The 20,248-nt window shown below is 39.6% G+C and overlaps 3 protein-coding genes and 3 long non-coding RNA genes across 21 annotated transcripts in view; 4 read left to right on the top strand and 2 right to left on the bottom strand.

Moving 5' to 3' along the window:
• Positions 1-786: 786 nt before the first annotated feature.
• LOC116920709 lies at positions 787-1,989 on the top strand. The gene is made up of 2 exons (XM_032926806.2): positions 787-941; positions 1,028-1,989. The coding sequence occupies exons 1-2, from the start codon at positions 921-923 to the stop codon at positions 1,457-1,459; spliced, it is 453 nt and encodes a 150-aa protein (XP_032782697.1). The 5' UTR covers positions 787-920; the 3' UTR covers positions 1,460-1,989.
• Positions 1,990-3,369: 1,380 nt separating this feature from the next.
• Positions 3,370-4,630, top strand: LOC116920596. Of its 2 annotated transcripts, none has more exons than XM_032926737.2 (3): positions 3,370-3,523; positions 3,677-4,159; positions 4,340-4,630. In XM_032926737.2, exons 1-2 carry the CDS (start codon positions 3,503-3,505, stop codon positions 4,157-4,159), a joined length of 504 nt encoding a protein of 167 aa, XP_032782628.2. In that variant the 5' UTR covers positions 3,370-3,502; the 3' UTR covers positions 4,340-4,630. The 2 variants fall into 2 exon arrangements, with proteins under 2 accessions (XP_032782628.2, XP_032782631.2); XM_032926740.2 differs by having other exon boundaries at positions 4,258-4,630.
• Positions 4,631-7,940: 3,310 nt separating this feature from the next.
• Positions 7,941-8,516, bottom strand: LOC123474042. The gene is made up of 3 exons (XR_006648664.1): positions 8,463-8,516; positions 8,215-8,299; positions 7,941-8,105 (listed from the first exon to the last, which is right to left on the bottom strand). It is a non-coding gene; the product is annotated as an uncharacterized LOC123474042 (long non-coding RNA).
• A 1,331-nt stretch (positions 8,517-9,847) lies between these two features.
• On the bottom strand, positions 9,848-11,710 carry LOC123474039. 2 transcript variants are annotated; one of them, XR_006648663.1, is made up of 3 exons: positions 11,276-11,710; positions 10,665-10,767; positions 9,848-10,079 (listed from the first exon to the last, which is right to left on the bottom strand). It is a non-coding gene; the product is annotated as an uncharacterized LOC123474039 (long non-coding RNA). The 2 variants fall into 2 exon arrangements; XR_006648662.1 differs by having other exon boundaries at positions 11,316-11,710.
• A 2,860-nt stretch (positions 11,711-14,570) lies between these two features.
• Positions 14,571-16,592, top strand: LOC116921316. Of its 13 annotated transcripts, XR_006648642.1 has the most exons (4): positions 14,674-15,207; positions 15,359-15,380; positions 15,555-15,943; positions 16,006-16,592. It is a non-coding gene; the product is annotated as an uncharacterized LOC116921316 (long non-coding RNA). The 13 variants fall into 13 exon arrangements; XR_004393200.2 differs by having other exon boundaries at positions 14,671-14,975; positions 15,106-15,943; XR_004393184.2 differs by having other exon boundaries at positions 14,671-14,975; positions 15,058-15,943.
• Positions 16,593-17,382: 790 nt separating this feature from the next.
• LOC116918501 (tyrosine-protein kinase HCK-like) overlaps positions 17,383-20,248 on the top strand; it is a 46,377-nt gene continuing 43,511 nt past the window's right edge. The window contains exons 1-5 of one of the 2 annotated variants that reach the window (XM_045175554.1): positions 17,383-17,669; positions 18,791-19,133; positions 19,230-19,711; positions 19,771-19,908; positions 19,966-20,179. In XM_045175554.1, the coding sequence (XP_045031489.1) occupies positions 17,657-17,669; positions 18,791-19,133; positions 19,230-19,711; positions 19,771-19,908; positions 19,966-20,179 (1,190 nt within the window). In that variant the 5' untranslated portion in view covers positions 17,383-17,656. The remainder of the gene's footprint in view (positions 17,670-18,790; positions 19,134-19,229; positions 19,712-19,770; positions 19,909-19,965; positions 20,180-20,248) is intronic. The other variant, XM_045175556.1, reaches the window with a different exon arrangement.

Below are 20,248 nucleotides of genomic sequence, written 5' to 3'. Positions count from 1 at the left end.
CAACTCGCACAGTTGCGCTGCCTTAACTAAGAAATAATCGTTGCGGTGAAATGAAACCACCATGTACGATACAAATGTTGTACGCGCTTTGGCGTAATCTTTTTTTAAATGCATTGCCGCAATAGAAAGAAAGACATTAAAAAATAAAATGAAAACGTGAACTTTTTCACGGCATTGAGAGGATGAGTAGTCATGCATCTCGGGATTCGGGTCATCCATCGTGCGAATGGGAAACGCGCGAGTTTGGAACTTCCTTGAAAGCTCAAATGACGAACGGAAATTCGTCATTGCATTCCGTCATTGTCGACTCATTGTTTTTATTTTAAATATATACGGAATGCAATTTAAAGCAAGAAAAAGTACAAAAACAGCACCTGCTGTTGATTCAATTTAACACCTGTCAAAGTTTCAGTGTTTTGATCGGGATCATTTGACGAGATGGGGAGGCGTAACGGTGGCTATCGATGCGGATGACAGATTCACATGATATTCGTTTATGATTGGGTTTTCACGCTCGACTAACGAACCAGTTAAAATTCCGACTTTATCGATTTCGAAAACGCGAATATTTACGATTATTCAATTGAGAAAAACCAAAGAGTAAAGAAGACACGAAGAGGTTTGAGGATGTTGAATTAAAAACCCATGCTCATGGAAAAAAATGAAAAGAGAGAGGAGCTCCATGTCAAATTACATGCCCCCAGCACGAAAGAAGTTCCCGAACGCAAGAGCCACTGGAGTGCCAATCTCTTTTATTTGTATTTTTCAATTTTTTTTCAAGGATATCAAGATCAAGGTGCGTGTCGTACTGCTCAAGGTTCCCGGTGGTCGGCTCACCATCCTATAAAAATGGAATCCCAACAGAGCCTAAGACATCATTCTTCTTGTGCATTTCAATCCAAGCGAACTTCTCTCAAAAAATGTTGAGCTACTCTGCCTTGGTAACACATTTTAAAACACTAAAATCTAATTTTTCTACATATTTTTTAAGAGACCATCTTTTTAATTTATTTTTCTGCACTTTCAGCTCGTCGTCTCAAGCGTGGCCGTGATGCTGATGGATAACGGCGTCGAAGCGCAAAACACCTATTTTTACCGCCGTTTCGGGCAGAGCAATCCATCCGTCAGCCGCAATGTTTTCAGGCCACAAAATCCATCTTCCGCCTTCAACATCAATCCGGTCGTCGCCAGAAGCAACAACGGATGGGGCTGGCCGTCAGCAGTGCAACAGCAAAACAGATGGAGGGTGAATTTCGACAACTCCATCGAAGATAATTCAGTCGAATCAGTTGAATCCACCTTCCGTCGTCGTTCCTCTTCACCTCAGAGGCCCTCCATCACTAGCAACGCATGGAATCGTCCAACAGCTGCTCCTGTCCGGCAACAACAAACCAGATGGAACGTCCGCCATTCCGATGAAGATTCGTTTGAATCTCGCGAAAACAGACGTTGGTGGTAGTGGGCCCCCTTTTATTTTTTTTTTAATTTTTGGATTGGTGGGTTTACCCTTTTCTTAAAAAGTCTTTGGAAAAAAAAACAAGAGAATGCGGCAGCCATTTTTTAATATCTGGCAAACGAAGCGCTTCTTCAAAAAAATGCGTTGAGATGGGCCGCCTTTCTCTTTTTCTTGTTTGATCGCGGAATATTAGAGAGGATTTCTTCTGAGGATTGTGTATAGCGTTACATAGACGCCCTAAAGAGAAAAGCGTAGAAGTCTTTGTATTCTGGCCCCCACTGTATAACGTCGAGAAAAAAATGAGATCGATAACTGTGGAGGACGAAACAATTTAGCGGTGAATAATATATGGTCATGGAACTCGGTGAACACGAAGTACAAAAGCTCTTTTTCCTCTTAAAAAACAAAACAAAAAAGAAGTTTTTAAAGCAAAGTGAAAGTTCTCGAAATATGCATCCTCCAGATTCACCCGATATCTGTGCCTTGTTTTGCCTGCTGTACCTGTTCTATAATAATACACCACTTATCATGAACGACTTTCATCCTTGTTGCCTAAAACATTCAAAAAAGAAGAACGAAAATACCCTATACAGTTCTAAGCATTTGTCTTAATTGTGTGTAAAGGTATGCAGATTCTCTGCTAGATTTGAACGGACGTATTATAGACACGTACATGCTTTTGAGAGAACAATAAGGGTCGTGCTGTATGTGCGTTTCTTTAAAAACGCAACGTGAGATTTCGCAATGCCCTGCTATTGTGAACATCAACAGCAGTTTTCATATTTTGTTTTCTTGCGGGCAACCAGCATCGTCTTTTGTTGAGATTCTCATCTTTGTTTTTCACACCCTCGTCATGCTTTTTCACGATCGCTGTCGCATCGTTGTTTAGCTCTTTTTTATTATGCACGTAAAATTCTTGCGGCGGCTGTGGTATAAGGTCAGCCTTTTATGCCAGACGGCCGTTTTGCATTAAAGAAATTTGCTTTCGTGAGATTTGTATTATAATGTGGAGAATTTGCATACAGACAATGTCACGAACGTCCACGGACATGACGAGTGAATCGTAATTGGAAAATCTGCCAACTTTTATTGAAATGAGGATTGAATTTTGCTGTTTACCCGAAACGAGACTGACGGATGAACAAAAAATTTTAAATGAAAAACGCGAAATTTTGTAGAATTCACCTGGGTGATTGCCCAAGGGCAAAGATAGACGTGCTGCTGCGCAGTTAATTCAAAAATTGGTTATTAAATAGTCAATTTATTTGTTGATTTTTGCCAGCACGCAATCGTTGAATTCGGCACAATGGCCCGGCGTTTTTCTTTCAATATAAGACCAATCAAAAATAGGTAAAATTAAATCATAATAAAAACATCATTCGTCATCAAAACAAATTTAAAAAAAGGGTCGTTTTGTGCCCTTCACGGTATAATCTATGGATGAAAGTGCAAAGCTCATTTGTATGGAACGTCATCAAGCCACACACGAGGTTCAAAGCAATTTTCATTTCAAAACATTTCAAAATTTCTCTGCGCGCCAACATTTTCTAATTTTAACTTATTCGTTCTTGATCTCTTTTTTTTTTTTTAGTTTTCATTACACGCATGAATTCGCCATGCAAACATAATTAATTAAACTGCAAAAAAAAAAACCACAATTTTTGAATAGAGCCTTCCCAGATTGTGTGATGTTGCAAACATGCCACGCAACATTGTTGCAATCGAGGACCATAGAAAAAACAAAACTCTCCGCAAAGGACGTCACAGCGGCATCTGCCCTACCTGACGGGTGAGGTCATATGGGAACGAGGAATAAAAAAGGCAGAAGAAGAGAGAGGAACTGCCCCCATGTGATTGCGATTTGATAACAACAAGAGCCAAAAGACGAGAGGGTTGCCAAGGAAACGAGCACGATGGTCCATCGTTGATTGGCTTTTCTCGTTTGTTGCTTCAACGTCGTCGACACAGCACATTTTCATATAAAACTGACTGCGACCGAGAGCAGAGAGTTCATTCCATCAGTAGATTTTGAACGAACAACAGAGAATGTTACGCTGCTCGTTTATGGTAAAGAAAAAGAAAAGTCTGGCGTAGACATAAAAGAGAAAGTTTTTTTCTACCTCATTTCACTTTCATCGTTTTGTTTTAGATTGTTGATCACGCCCGGTATATTTTCTAATTCCTTTGTCTCGTTTTGAATCTCATTTTTGGGACGTACAGCTCGTCGTTTGCGCTGTGGTTGTCGTGACGGATAACTACGTCGCAGCGCAGAACACCTACTACTATCGGCCATCTTCCAACCGCTACAAGACCGTCCCTGCTCAGAAGAATTCCATCAACTCGATCAACTCGATCGATGGCGACTCGTTCAAGTCCTTCAACTCGTACATCAAACCTTACAACCCGTTCGCCAACGGTTGGGATCGTCCGGCAGTGCAACCGCAATACAAATGGAAATACGATTCGATCGAGTCCGACGAATCCGACGAAGTGTATCGAAGATTCGCCAAGATGACGCAGCCGATCCAGCCCGTCATCAAACCGACGTCGTACTACTACAGTTCAGACTCTCGTGAATCGGAAGAAGTCTACAGGAGAATTGCCAAACCGAGCAACAGGAAAACGACGTATTATCACTCGGATTCCGATGAATCGGACGAAGATGTTTACAGACGATTCTTGGCGCCGTATCGCAGGTTCTAGGTGAGTGCCACTCACTTTATAGAAAGGCCGTTAGGAGTACAGCGCAGCTGCTTGAACACGAATTCAAACGCGCCATTTTGTTCTTTTCTTTCTTTAAGGATCGCCTGACGTGATGCGCCCCTCTCAATTTTCTTGTTTTCGTGACGGTTTACCTTTCACTTTTTTTTGTTGGTCGAACAGGTCATCGAAGGTGCACCGCAATTACATACCTAATAGCCCGACACTGGAACGTGTAGTGTGTTTTGCTTGGGAAACTTCGAACGCTGGAAGATACGGGCACGGTGATTACAAATGCGCACCGGTTTTTTTCTTTTCGAACAGTGGAGGAATTATTTAAAAGAAACTTCAAAGTTTCCAAACGAATTTTCAATGGCTATAAAAATGTATTCGAGTAATACACCCCAGTGTTGTGACGTAATTCTGCCACTTGTATTTTGTAAGCATTGTATAATAATACACCATTTATCTCAATTCAGATGTTAAACACTTGCAGAATATGACATTTATTTGATTGTATCCGATTGACATGGATAAATTACGGTTGCCGATGATTTATTTGTTATGCATCAAAGACTCTTTTTAATTGATGCAGCGAGCTCCGATATACCCAAAGACCCCGTGACTCGCCCTTTTGCCGACAGCTAAAATGTAATATTTGGATACGAATTTGGAACATTGTTTCGTATCTATACGGATAACGAGTATTAGCTTTAAATGAGTCGACTCGTGCAGCCTTCAAACAAAAATGAGGACTGGATCTGACTTGAAATGTTGGTCTTCCTTCGCCTTCTTTCAAGACGAGGCCAAGTTAAGGTCGATAGATGTATAATTATGCGAAACGTGTTATATACAGAGGCTTGCAGCTATGCATCGAGATGGTGAGTTGTAGTATGCAAAGGCCATATAAAGATGTTCTCCGTGAGGTGAACACAGAAAAAAAAGGGCACCTTAAAAAGAGAGACGTACACATATATCCTTTACTGGGCATGAGCCATTCATCAGTTATGTAGGACTGTCAAAATAGAAACACGAATAGAACAGAAGAAGGAAGAGAAGACTCTTCTTCAGTTGTATTTCTAACCAGTTATCTCTCTTTCGAAAGCAAAAGTAAAATGGGCATTGCTTTTGGCAGAAGAAAGTGGAAACTTTCTACGTCATTCGACGTGATACGCAGGCCCACCATGACGCCGAATTAGAGATATGCCAGCAGAAATGTGTGACAAGCGGCTAACCTGTCGGTGAACTTTATACCTGAAAATATTTAAGAAGATGCCCATCTTTGGTGCGATGCTAAACGTGCTGGACATCCATCCTTACAACATGTCACCCCATTTTTTCTGTTTTAGGGATTGCCACATCAGTTACACATCAGATGTCAATCACAAATAGCGCGCATATATAGTGGCGGAACTTAAGATTTATTCACTCGATATCTTCCATAAACCGAAAAAAAAAAAAGAAGTTCCTCGTTTACCTTGAAATACCTTACAACTTTATTTTTTTTTGCTAAACGTTTTACATTAGAGAGGGTTATAGCATATCAATATGATGAACTCTTTTCTTTTGCATGGCCCTGAAGACGAATCGTGCCCAAATTTTGCGTCCTGTCATCATTATCGAATGCATTTAGAGAAGTGATAACGTAGAGGATGGAGATGCACAAAACAAGACATCAATAGAGTAAGAAAATATGATTCAATGCCACAGACTTTCAAATCTCAACTCGTAATATGTATAGCTAATCATCGTTTCATCGCAGCCCCTATATGCACGCATACCTGACTCATCCTCGAATGTCGATTGCAAAATGCTTTAAACTTAAATCTAAAAGAGACTGTGGTGAATGTTTTCATTTATGGCGCAATAATGTTTGGTGAAGCGGAAAGATGGAAATTACGTCTAGTTATTGGTACGTACACGATCTCCATTAATGCGGAACGATCTAAACTCACCCGCAAAACCATGAATTACAGCGTCCAAGGCCAAAAAAGAAGTACGGCAACCGAACAAAGATGACCTTGACATTTTTGTAAATTCACAGAAAACATTATAATTGCGTATCATTTGCAACTATCCGAAAATGTGCGTGTAAATAGATTCTATACCCGACGTGAGTCCAGCAATTTCCTTGCGCAAAAGTACCCCCCTTTTAGCTACATAGAACCGGATAACGCGGAATGGCTGACGTGAACATCCCAATCATTTACATAGTTTCAAAAGATAAATCGACAGCAATACGGGTAGTGCAGGATGAAAATCGAAAGAAGATCGGCATCAAGCAATTTCGATCCTATAGTATAATTGAATAGATGCATTTTTTCCATGATTGGCTCATCAATTGAATGAAATAATCGCGAAAAATGGAGAAAAAGGGCGTGTATCTTCTTCATCCACCTACTCAGCTTTACTTTGATAATAGTTTCTCATATCAAGAAACATCCGCCGATTCATGCGGGTTTTCCATAGGTAAAAAAAAAAATGTTTTTCCCCGGTTCGTGAGGGCGTTTCAGATATACCAGCAATTACAAAAACAAGAAAAAAGCGCATCACAGAAACGGAGGAGCAAAAAAAAAAAGAGGAGAGGAGCTCGTCTATCGAATTACACCACCCACAGAAGAGTCTAACCTCAAAAGTATTCTTCTCAAGGATGAATCGGACGTCATCGTTGCAAACTTGTTATTGTCTATATCCCCATCCGTTTCCTATAAAAACTGGAACCGAGGCACAATGAAAGACATTCCCAGTGTGCCTTCCAGTGCGAAACAACTTCCTCAACATGTCTCTCTACTCTTGCATGGTATAAACAAGACGACTTGAAATCTTTGAAAACCTTTTTTATTGTTTGCATCATTTTTTATTCATTTGAATATACTTATAGCTCGTTGCCTGTGTCATGACTGTGATGTTGATGGATAGCGGTGCCCAGGCCCAAGGTACCTACTACTATCGCAACGTCGTGCCCGTCACTGGTTACAGACCCAGCGCTCCATTGTACAATCGCAATTCTTACAACCCCTACACGGCAAATGTCAACCGCGGATGGAATCGGCCAGTAGCTGTCCAGCAATACTATTACGACTCGATCGAAAACAATTCCGGCGAATCGCGTGAAATCTATCGCGGGTACCGGTGGTAAATAAACAAACTTGGATCCCATGATGGTAAGTTGATTAATTCAAAGAGCCGCTCTTCAATATTTGTTTTGCATAGCTAATTTTGGCTTTTATTGTTTGGGTGCTGGTCGGCAGGTGCATCATTAACACGAACGATATCCGAAACTGTGCAATTTGCTGGCCAAATCAACGCGCGTTGAACTTTCGATCTTTAACTGGTGGTGGAATGTGATGACAAAACGAATTGGGAAAACCAAAATTCTTCTATGTAATTTGGAATTGGTACAAACAAAACAAATAGCAATAAATCATCTCAGAGCAAAAACACATTTTCTCGTGACTCAGTATTCACTTGTCTTTTGGTATAATCTCCTGACGTATATATAGCCCCCCAAGAAAAAACTGTCCAAATGAATTAGCAATTAATTGATTCAACTTTGTATAAACCTAATACGCTTTAAGACGGTCGTCGATACTATTCGAAAGAGATTTCGCGTGAATTCTGACCGATGAAATAGACAACGATTCGATCGGCCTTTGATGTCCGTATCCGACTCCGCCCAGTGAGCCTGGAAATCCGATATCAATGCCGAAGGCAACGATGCCTGTTTCTGGCGCCGTAGCCGAACTGCTGCTGCCTCTTGCGGATGACTCGTCCAGCGCCGTTTTAAACCGGAACGGAAAGAGCTTCACTTTGAAGAGGAACGAAACGGTTGCGTCATCGATAGACGTCAGGGTGGTCGTCGAGGCCGTCCGCTCGTCCAGCGCATTCGGCGGCTGCTGCTCGCGGGAACGAAAGTCCACTGATTTTGAATCGTCAGCTCATCGTTAGCCTGTTATTATTATACTCTTACATCAACATCTATTTATAGGTTATATCATTTCTTATATGTTCGGAAAAAAAGAAAAGAGAATTGAGAGTATAAATTCGAGGTCACGCACATGCAGGGTGAAGCATCCCGCAGACGACGGACGCCGGAATCATCCACCAAATAACCACCGTCAAGGTGACACTGCCAATGTGTTTCTGACATTGCCAAATGAATAATGTTCAGACAAAATGATGATGCGGTTTAGACTCTTTGCGTGAACGAAATTGCCCTTATTATTATTTTACAACATTTGCGGTTGGTTTGGGATAGATTTAAAACAAATCAACCGCAAATGGGAATGAGTTGAAATTGACATACCTGCGTGTTAGGATAAATAGTACTACGTGCACGCATAATGGACATGTTGTCTTTGAAACGCTGAGGGTGCGGAGAGCTCTACTGAACGGGTGTTTGACGGACACAACTGACACGGTGCGCCACTGCCGCACTTTTATAGGACCAATAACATGAAAGAAAACTCGAGGAAATGGATATAACAAAAAAAAACGAGGATTCGATTTAGGTTGAATTAAACGCATAGTGCGCGACTCGGTCAATGACTGCATTTCAAGATTATTTTGTTTACATTACACAAACATTTGGCGACGCTCTTTGAAACTAAGTGCGTAAAGTCTATTGAATAATATAAAAAAAACGGCTACCGACTTTCAACTATAAATCAGTCGGGTGCTGACACACACTTGTTCGCCAAATCCGCCATTGTACTGTTAGCCGCTTATCGATGCGCCCCCTATTTGCAAGTGCAATACGGAAACAAGACTTTTAGCTAACCGCCTTTTTTTTTTTAAACACGAAAACAGTACGATGTCGAAACCTCTGCACGTACGAAACGGGAAAACTCGTACGAGATTGTGTCATTTGCATAGTATGATATGCAAATATACCGTTGGCACACATAGTGTTCAAATTGCAAATAAGGGATTGCACACCGATCGTCTGAAGATATCATCATCATTTGTTATTCTTCCCTAGGATCTTCTCTACCCAGCGCAAAACTCTTCCTTTCCCCGACAAAATCGAGTCAGCTGATCGACAGTTGGCGTGCAAAAGCGGCAGCCATAATTTCTTCACTTCTTTTCTAGCTGACGAGACACCGTCATCCACTCGAAATGTCTCTACGTTCTGTTTTATCTAAAAATGTGAACCCCTCCCGCGCTCTGTCGAAGAGATCCAGTTGACCCTGTTGACTTTTTGTTCAAATTAACGTCTTAAAAACGAGTGGTGAATAATCAAGAAACGTGCCAACATTCTAATCATCTAATTATTCATTGGCAAACGAACGTTGAAAAGAAGAAAATCTTGCGCTCTGTTCCACTTGCTTCAAGGTGACTTTTCAAGGAATGCGGCCCCAGACGATTTTGCTCTCCAGCCAGATTGGCTCGGTCTGTTTCACTTCAATTCCCTTTTCGATTTTCCTGGAAATGAATTAAAACTATTGCTATTCCATTTGATGGAAGACTATCAGTTTGCCGAGGTAAAACTAAATAGACCAAATGTCCATGCACTTAAAAATTGCGCCATTGATCCACTGGCATCACTTGCCATGTTGGACATTGCGAAAGAGAATGGAAGTCTTGCGGCCGTATATGGAATCTAGTGCGTCCATCCATCACGTAGGCCCTACATTTGCATACACGTAGTACGACAAAAGAGCCGCGTCTGATAGCAAAATCTCTTTGAGGTATTGGGGGATGTGTCGTCTGTGTATAACCTTTTCCATGCATCATGAGACACTCTTTGGCTCACCGGATAATAAATCGAAGGTATCGGCTGGAAGGCGACATCGGCGGTCATCGCTGGAGCACGTACTCAAAAGATATCCCTCATTGCATATTTTTTTTTTCCTCCTGAAATTCACATCCTATTGAAGGCCAGGTGGAATAGCTGAAACTTTTCGTTTTCCTCTCGCCATATCTGTGACAATAAATGTGGAAAGAGAAAAGGGCATAATTTTAGTTCCTGTTCTTCTTTCGTATCATCCTCCAAGGCCGTGCGCTAATATTCAAAACGCATGGCCCGGATTAGGGCATATCGTGAATGGAAACAAAGTAGGGGGAAAACCTGGAACAATAGCAGTCATCCTTCGTGTGCTGCAGACAATGGAGAATCGTGCAAGTCGTTAAGCACAACAGAGAACCGGATGTGCTCATCTATCCAACTGCGAGAGACCCTTGACCTCTGACAATTTCAAATTATCTGAAGGGCATTCGGTTAATGCCACATTTAAAAAAGTCTTTTCGCCATATGCAATCGGGATATCGGAATTGTTAAACTTTCACAATTCGGTTATATAACTCGAGTTGCTGAAACCCATGTCCCGATGAATTTCAGTTGAAAACGAATAACGAAGGTAGAATCTCATGGCTAAGTCTAATATGCATTGATCAAGCAGATAACATTGGGGGCATGATTATGGACTGCAAGAGCGATGATGAATTGAGAGAAGAGTTGAGTTTAACATTTTTCTAGAATGTTTTTACAGCTCGTAGCAGTTCTTACCTTGAGAATATTTCTCTTGACATGTAGACGCCGTTGTGAATCAGACATCGCATTGTTCGTTCAGTGACAAAGACTCTCTCCCGACATTACACGCTAGGAAGACCTGCATGAGGAAATGAGAATTAGAATAAGAAAACCCGACAAAAGGCGACAGCGCATCTGATTGGCGAGCTACGCCCGCATGGTTTGTCCCGCTGTCTAAAGCCCATCACCCAACAGATTAGTTATGCAAATGGGGTAGATAATGCTTGCGGTTTTTGCTTCTACACAGCGGCTGGAAATCAACATAGAAATTCTATTATGTCGTATGCAAAATGTGACGGCTGCTAATACAAGTGCACGTTTGGATCGCTCATTGTCTTCTACGTTCTTGGGTAGTAGGCGGAGTGTGAATCCTAAAAGACTAGAGGCTAAAAAAGCATTTGGTTCCCACACCCACTGAAGAGGCCAGAGTCTAATGCAAACGTGACGGCTGCAGGGAAGGAATCTGACAGAGGGAAACCCGAATTGTACTGGAGATAATTAAGGAATTGAGCTAGGCAAACGAGTGTGGCATAGGTTCGTGTGAAAATGAATAAATGGCGGGGAACATTTCACAACTAATCACTTACTTGCCTGTCTTCACAACGTGTCAAGAAGTCAATAACTCACCGGGGAAAAGGGGAAACCCCTCATTTCGTTTTCTTTTTTTTTTCTTTAACGGATTGCCCAACAATTTGACTAGGCAAGTTATTTTCAATATACTCAAATATAAGTCGGAAATCTTTGTTGGGAAACAAAAGTGAGTCAACTGTTCACGACGAATGTTTTAAAAATGAACTAATCGAGATCACGTTACTTTATTATGATGTGTGCCTTGGAAAGTGTTGCCAGTTCGACGGGAAGATAAATTTGCACTATTGGATTGCTTCCGTAAATTTAAAAGGCGACTTGAGATGTTTTTATCTGCTAAAAATTAATAAAAGTGTAACGCACTGTCAGTTGCTAGTGAAGTTGTGTGGTAATGGTCGCATTTTGTACGTTACGCAACGCAGTAGCCCCAAACCAAATCCCTCACGGGAACCACCGGCTCGGGGACAATAGAAAGTGGTAGGGTTCGCCCCGACGACCGTAGGCACGGTAGCGCTCGTGGGGCGAAGGGCTACAACACACTGTCCTACAACATACTGTCAATATAAACAAGGTAAACAAAGCAGTTCAAAAGTGTCAATTCAGGTTTTATTGCTGGTTTAGTTCAGACCTGGCCAATTTTTAGTCTCAACGCTACATAAGTAGTTGACCCCCAGGTTGACCCAATGTACTGTGATGAGCATAAAGAAGGAAAAACTATCTTTGAACAATTTACCGTCTTACTAATTTGTGATGAACATAGGATTTTTCGCCATGATGATTGATGAAGTTCATTCCATCAGAACTGTGGCGGGTTCAAAACGATATGTATGCATTGTAACTCCATTAAAATATATTTTGATAAATGAAGAATTCAATCAAAATAAGTAACGTAGTCACGTAGATATAAGTACGTATTCACCAATATAAAAGTACAAATCCCATCACAATCACGTAAAATTTGTGGGGAAAAATCATTAGCTCCGATCAAGTATTTCTTGGGAAGTCGTTTACCGCATGCAAGTAAATAAAAGTTTTTATGCGTTTTTCATTGAATTATTAGCCAGCCGCATAATAGTGTGCGTGAAAATAAAATTATTTCGCAGTGAATTACACATGCGTATGTTCATATTAGGCTGATTCTGAATTGATATTTCGATTCAGCATAAAAATCTGAGTCGGAATTGTAATTTTCATTAATTTTGGTTGTCAGCCGCCTAGTAGCGCGCGTGAAAATAAAAATTCGTTCGCAGTGAATTACACTGCGTATGTTCATATTAGGCTGATTCTGAATTGATATTTCGATTCAGCATAAAAATCTGAGTCGGAATTGTAATTTTCATTAATTTTGGTTGTCAGCCGCCTAGTAGCGCGGTGAAAAAAAAATTCGTTCGCAGTGAATTACACATGCGTATGTTCATATTAGGCTGATTCTGAATTGATATTTCGATTCAGCATAAAAATCTGAGTCGGAATTGTAATTTTCATTAATTTTGGTTGTCAGCCGCCTAGTAGCGCGCGTGAAAATAAAAATTGTTCGCAGTGAATTACAATGCGTATGTTCATATTAGGCTGATTCTGAATTGATATTTCGATTCAGCATAAAAATCGAGTCGGAATTGTAATTTTCATTAATTTTGGTTGTCAGCCGCCTAGTAGCGTGCGTGAAAATAAAAATTCGTTCGCGGTTAATTACACAAACGTGTGTTCCTTTAAGGCTTATTCTGACCTGATATTCCGATTCAGCGTCAAAAGTTGAGTTAGAGGTGTAATTTTCATTCATATTGGTGGTAGCCTGCGGGAGTTATTGGTTTACGACACTTTTTTAAGGAAAAAAGCGCAGTAACTCGCTTACAGTTACAGGGCGGACTTTTTCAGTAAAAATTTGATCGCTAAAACTAAATCCCGCAGGCTACTACAAAATGAATGAAAATACACCCAACAACACGCGAATGGAATATCAGGTCAGAATAAGCAAATGAACAACGTTTGTGTAATTAACCGTGAACGAATTTATTTTCACGCACGCTATAGCGGCTGAACCACTAACATTAATAAAAATTACACCTCTAACTCAACTGACGCTGAATCGTAATATCATGTCAGATTAAGTTGATATCAACATAGGCATGTATAATTAACTGCGAAATAATTTTATTTTCACGCGCACTCGGATAGGCCTATAAGGATGACGAATAATGTTAATGAAACAAATCAAAACCTCATAATTATACTTTTATTCCCTTTCATCAATAGCTCCATTTCAAAAGTAGCCCTAATTACAGGATTAGCATAACTATATATAAGAGAGTTTTAAACGATCAATATTAATTGTTTCCTTCATTGTCCTCGTCAGCGTAGTCTTGATAATCGTTTGTCTCTTCGTCGCTGTAATCCTGGTAATCAGCAGTCTCCTCTTCGCTATCTTCTTCGTATGCTTCATTTTCCTCATCACCATCTTCTTGAATATTATCTAATAGAAGGTCTTCGATGCCATTTTCAATGTCGTAGGCGAACGTGTCTTCATCAAAAGTCGGATTCAACATCAGCCTGAATCTGTTCCTTTTCACTATAGAATATACAGGTAATTAAAAGTCTAATGAACAAAACATGTTACTTATCTAAACTACTTACATTGGTATTTTTAACCAACGCAGTCCAAGCGACTACGCAGCATGACATTCTGGTGTTTTCATAAACTCACCTGCAAGATTCCCATACCCACTGACGTCAGTGGACCATTCCTGTACATTTTGGGATGCAGACAGCGTAAAATGGTCCATTCCATTTCGAAGGCTGTTTTAGATTGCTTTAAAATTGTGAAGTGTTAATATGTGTCAGAAATATGGTAGCTTTATACTACAATCTGTGAATGGATGTACGTCTGGAGCTGCAGGTTCCTTTGGACTTTTAAAATCCAACCAAAGGGCTGGGCGGGTTGGATAACTGGGAATTCAACAAGGCCTTGTGCAGTTCTTCTTCTTGCCTTTCTTTTCCTAGATATTTCTCCTATAAGAAAAGAATTAAATTAAGTAACTTATAAGCATATACATCTTAAAAACATACCAATATCTTTAAAATAAGTTAAATCGTATCCTTTCCCAAACTCAAACTTTTCTGTTTCGGCTACATCATCGATGGATTTCCGTTCTTCCTCAGATGGCACACTTGTCAATGTAATAATAATGAAAATCTAAGATTCTAATCTAAAACTACAACTACATAAAGAATACTGAAAAGAAAATAACCAACAAATTAATCCATTGCAGACGCATGTAGCCTATTCGTGTTTATAATGTGTTGTAGCCCTTCGCCACCACGAGCGCTACCGTGCCTACGGTCGTCGGGGCGAACCCTACCACTTTCTATTGTCCCCCGAGAAGCCGGTAGGGTTCGCCCCGACGACCGAGATCAAGTTGAAATCCCTCCATGTCCTCTCTGGCAGTATTTCCCGCGCAGTTTCTCAGTACGTGGCGTTATCAGTCTGATGACCCTTTCGTTGTCAACCGCGACCTCGCTGTGAGGATGACAAGTGTTGTAGTGGGGAAATTCTTGTGATGAATTTTACCTTATGGATTCATCGCACGGGGAGTGGAACGTTAGTTTCAAAAATTATTGCTATTCCCCTATTTGTCAAAGTCAACTTGTTAGCGGTTGACCCATTGCAAAGCTGCATATTCTGTAGACAGAGAAGCTGGCATGGTAATTATGATTTCAGTTATTTAGTGCATCGTGAGTGGAACCAGCAAGTAAAGTACATCATAATTTGTTACAATTTAAATAGAAAAGAAAAGAAAAATCTTTGGTTTTTTACTGGTGATAAAAATTTTAGGAACCTTGTTAGTCAGTGTGGATGAGCTAGTTGAATTCACATGTCCAAAATTGAATTGCAGATTCTCTGTACCACAGACTACATCTGTACAAATACTGCACTGTAAGTAAATTTGAATTTCCATCATGTTGGTTAGCACTAGTACTAGCTAAAAGTCAACGACAGAAGAGTTGCTTAAAAGTAATTTTTAATTTGTTTTTCCAAGAATGGTTAATGGTGTAAAGTTTTAATTAAAACATTTTAGCTTCTACAGGAAAACCAATTCCGAAAATCATGTGAGTGAACTGCTGATGGATATCCAATTGAAAAAATTTCTCTTCAGAATTCTTTAAAAAAAAAATAAGACTGTAAAAAAAATAGTGATTTCCAATATTATTTAAAAGCTTTACCATGATGTAATAACAATTTGGTTCAGGACAGCCTTAAACAAAACTCTTCTTTAACCCCAGGTTTTTAAAATGAAGTGTAGCAGATATGACTTGTTTAACATAGTTATGGCTACGTCTACCCATGGCTGGAAAAGGTGAACAGCTGACTGTTGTATGTGTGACAGTGTGAGATTGAAGATTTCCTAGACAGAATTCTGGCTACTTGTCATTCGGTACCACCTTTTATGTAATTTTAGACAACATCCAGTAAGTCATATCAATTAAAATTGTAATCCTTATTATAAACACATCTGTGAACAAAGAGTTAGCTTCAGGATTGAGATTCCTCAACACATACAACAAGGACCCCATTTCAAGTTGTAGCATCCAGCCTTTTCTCAACTGCCATGTAGCTTCTTTTTACAGGATAGAACAAGGATTCTCCATTGCAGTTGGAGATGTTACATATGGTAATGCTTTTTCATAGAGTTAGTTTGGTTTTCTTATTTTAAGCAAACATTTGTCGTATTAGGGCTGTTAGGCAGAGCACTGCTTAAGAAAGCAGTGCAATTGGGTAAGTATGACTTCGGACGTTTCTGCTAGGAGTTCAAGAATCGCGAAGCAATTGGAACAACCACATCTGTACTGGAATTAGTATGATGGGATATTGGTATGAAAATGATATTGCAAGTTTATTTCTTACAGGGTGATCAGAATAACCAAAAAATTGGGAACAGTGACCAAAACACGGAAATGTGAAGTTTATTTTCATGGATTCTCTGAAATTGAATTTTGGTTTTGATCGATGAAACCGCTGTTCCAGCTACAGGATCTTTGCAAATGGATATCTTGCCCGACCACGAAGCTTTGCATTCGATGACATTTAATCCCGTCTCCAAGGAGTCTGAGGAACTACCGTTAATGCAGATGACGAAGAGAGTCAGGATGATACGAAAACTAAATTCTCAGATGTAGTGTCTGGAATTTTATCTATAACCGTGTGCCTGTAAATGTATATGGCCCCGTCCAATTGTATGCTATGATTCCCTTTAGTTTAAGCAGAAAGTGTTTTTGTTTTTTTGTGAGATGTCTTGTCATTATTACAAGTACTGCAGCCAAGTCGCTCGATCTTGTCTTTAACGTGTTTTTTTTCTCGAATTTCAGTCGACGATGAGAAAGTTTTGGTCATTGCAAACCCTTTCGCTTGCTCCAAATGGCAAGCCAAACGTATTACCAGAAACCCTTAATCAACCATCGATATGACATTCTTCATCTTCGCCAAAAGGAGCACGGCCCTTGGGGTAAGTTGCTGAAGGCGCTCAACCGAGTATTATATCTGATTTTTAAAAATAATCAGATGAAAAGACGTGTGATTAATCAATTGTACGGGTGGTACTGGTGTTTGTGACCTTCTATATCCTAGCCTTCATTAAAATGATCGTCCATCCTCTAGTCGCACCTTTGTCTTTGCACATTACCTGCAGATGTGGAATCTTTAGCGTCGTGGAAAGGAAACTTAAACATTTTCAGCTTTCTGTTGTTCTACTTTACGTCAGTCAGAATCAGTGTGTCCACTCTTTAGGGAAAATCCCAAATTTTTGGATATTTGAAGTAAACGGGGAATGAAATGGGAAAACGGGAAATATCGGGAAAAATTATTTCTTGGTGGGAATTTAGGGGGAAAAAATATTCTTAAAATTGAGATTACTTTGATATTAAAACTTTATTAAAAAAAAAAGTGTGAATTTATTTAGGATTTCTTTTACAATTGGTGGGATCTTTTTAAAATTCCGGGATATTTCATTTCGGAATTTTTTTTTTTTATTTCGGGAAAATTTCTGGGATTTGACAACCCCTATCCGTGGACACACTGGTCAGAATTGTGAATCGTGCAGGGAAGGTTCTACAGGAAACGGGGGCGGTTAGGAAGAAATGTTTGTGTTGCATAATAAGTTAGGACAACGATGGTGTGAAAATAAGATGGAAAAAGGGATTGACAATAGCAGGAACCATCGTTTTCACGTTGGAAATCTTGGTAACACGATCAAGCTCCTCGAACTGTTGTGCCCCATTTTCGCTGTTTCCTGAAAGATTTGCTTGGACTGTCTAATGAAAAGTCGGACGCTGCCGTAAGGGCCAACGTGTTGCATCCTTTGTCAAGGTGCCCGTTTAGTGTATACTTGATGGCGTTTCAAAGTAAGTCTAATTTCTATTTAGCGAATTTTTGGGGGTAATAGTAATGCATTTGGCTGGACATTAGTTGCAGCCACAATTAAAATTCTCCTTTTCCATGTAGTAGGTATAAGTTATCAACGAATTTCCTTATCTTTTAGTTGCCCTATCGCAAAACAAACAAGACAATGTAAATGTCTTTTTTGTATTCCAGAATCTCATGATTGTGTCTCGTTTTTGCTATTAGATATTTTACGAGATTTTGTGGCGTTTTGTAAAAAGTAATACTTTGATACCTAAATCATCGGTTTGATGTTTTCCTGTTAGAACGACTAAAACAAAATTGAATTGAAATGGGTGGAAAGAAAACTTTTGTCAATCTATTAAGAAAAATGTTGTAGCCGTAAGTCATAAGAAAAAGAGGGAGCAAGTTATTATTTTTCAGTTGTTGCCCAATGGTTTTGCAGACGGAGACTAACACAAGAAAAAGATAACGTTATCTACCTGAATTTAGACTACCTTGCGATAAACAATATAAGTGAAACGCCCGCGTTGGTCGCGTCACTTTGTTTAAATCTATCAATGGTAACTAAAGTAATTACCACTGCTTCGTAACCAGGTAAATCTTTGCGTTTATATGAATTTGATGCAGAGCAATTTAGGTAAACTTTTGTTTCTATGGGATCTAATAAAAACATGAGTTTTTTTTCAATTGTTTCAGTTACTATGATTTTTTTACGACTTTCCTGTTACAGCTCGTAAAAAATTGAATTGGCATATGTTCAATGGCGTTGTAATTGATACATGAATAACTAGCAAGTTTCTAAACAATTCAAGATTTTAAAGATTCAACAACAACTTGCTTGATTATTTTTGCTATATCAACTGCCACCATCTTGTCACTATTTATCATGTTGAAGACGAGCTTGTCTAGGGGAGAGGGTATAGTCTAAAGCAAAACAGGACCACGGCTGATGGCGGCAGGGACTGCCCCACAGTCCTGCGTGTTGGGCGTGTAGTCAGTTGGGACTACGTCTTCGATAACAGTAACAGCCGTTATCCTCTTTGTAGAGTAGGGAGATGGGGGAGGGGGTTCGTAATTACAATACGAAGTGACATTTTTTAAATTTCGTTTTTCTCTTTAGTATCTACCAGTTCTGAAAAGATGGCAGATGCTGAACAACCGGAACCAGCGGAGGATTTTATCTTTAAGGGGAAAAGATTGGATTGCAAAAACAAGATTTTCGGTAAAGGTTTTTTCTTGTTTGACGGATATTGGAAGGAAAAGGAAAATGCAGGTGCTGAAAAGGAACGCGGGAAATCGAAGACTTCTAGTCTAAAAAAACAAGTTGCGATAAGAAGAATTAAAAATGAAGACTGCCTTGATGGGTGGAAAGATGTGGCCGATAAGCTCGTCAAGGACAACCTGAATCACAATAATATCTTACGAGTATTCGGTTATGAGGAGGACGTGGCCAATGGATGGAGGTTTTTATTTTATTTTTCATTTATTTATATTCACATTAATGGCTAAGGAATGAGCAGTAAAAAATAAAGTCATCTCATTTGTTATTTGTGGTCCAGGTATTTTGCTCTGGAACCGTACAGTGCCACTTTATACGAATATTGCGATTACAAGTACGATGGACCGATGCCAAATGAATCGCAAGTTCTTTATCAAATTACCAACGGAATCTTCTATCTGCATGGAAAAAGAATTGTACATGGCGATTTAAATCCATTAAACGTCGTCATTGCTGCCCAGTCGCGTCCTGTGCGCATGAAAATTTCAGATTTTGGATTGAGCAAATTCAGTTACAGCAAACAGCTGTCGCAGAAGAAGAAAGAAGGAGAAAAACCTTTTGAGATGGAACTCTGTATGAGAAAGTATTGGACACTGTCAGAGGAAACTGACTCCCTGGAAGGCATCAAAGACGCCACCGAAGATGTCATTGCAACTGGATGCATTTTGTTTTATTATCTAAAGCGTGGCGAACACCTTTTTGGTAAAAACTTTGAGTCAATCTTGATAAACCTCAAGGAAAAGAATCCAGTCAATTTAAAAAGTAAGTTTGCATACATTCGCCGCTTTTACGACTCTAAATTGTCTTTTTTGTTCATTGAGAATTGGATGAAAATCACTTTGCGTACGAGCCCATCAAAAATATGATAAATCCCCCAGGAAAAGGATTCAATTGGTTACAAATAGCAAATGAGGAATTTAAAGAAGCCCTTTCACGCAAGTCAAGAATTTCCGTTTCGTGTATAGTCTAAGTAATCATTTTCTAAAATTTAATTAATTGTTTGATTAAATTTGCAGTCCAAGTCAACACCAGCAAACTACTTGGTAGCGGAACTTATGGATACGTGTATGAAGGGAAATTTGATGGCAATCGAGTTGCGGTCAAACAAATGACGACGACAACATCTCAAAAAGAAATTATTCAAAGAGAAATGAATACGCACATAGAATTGAATCACGTCAACGTAGTGAAACTCTTGGACGTCGCTGATTCGGCCGACAATAAATTCACGTAAATTGGCCATCCTAATTTTATTTCCAAATTTTTTCTCAGTAAATAATTTGTTGAAACCTCTGGACA

This window comes from Daphnia magna, linkage group LG1 (genome assembly GCF_020631705.1).
Source record: "Daphnia magna isolate NIES linkage group LG1, ASM2063170v1.1, whole genome shotgun sequence".
Classification (NCBI taxonomy): Eukaryota; Metazoa; Arthropoda; class Branchiopoda; order Diplostraca; family Daphniidae; genus Daphnia; species Daphnia magna.
The sequence above is the reverse complement of the archived record's forward strand: the minus strand, read 5'-3'. Positions and strand labels throughout refer to the sequence as shown.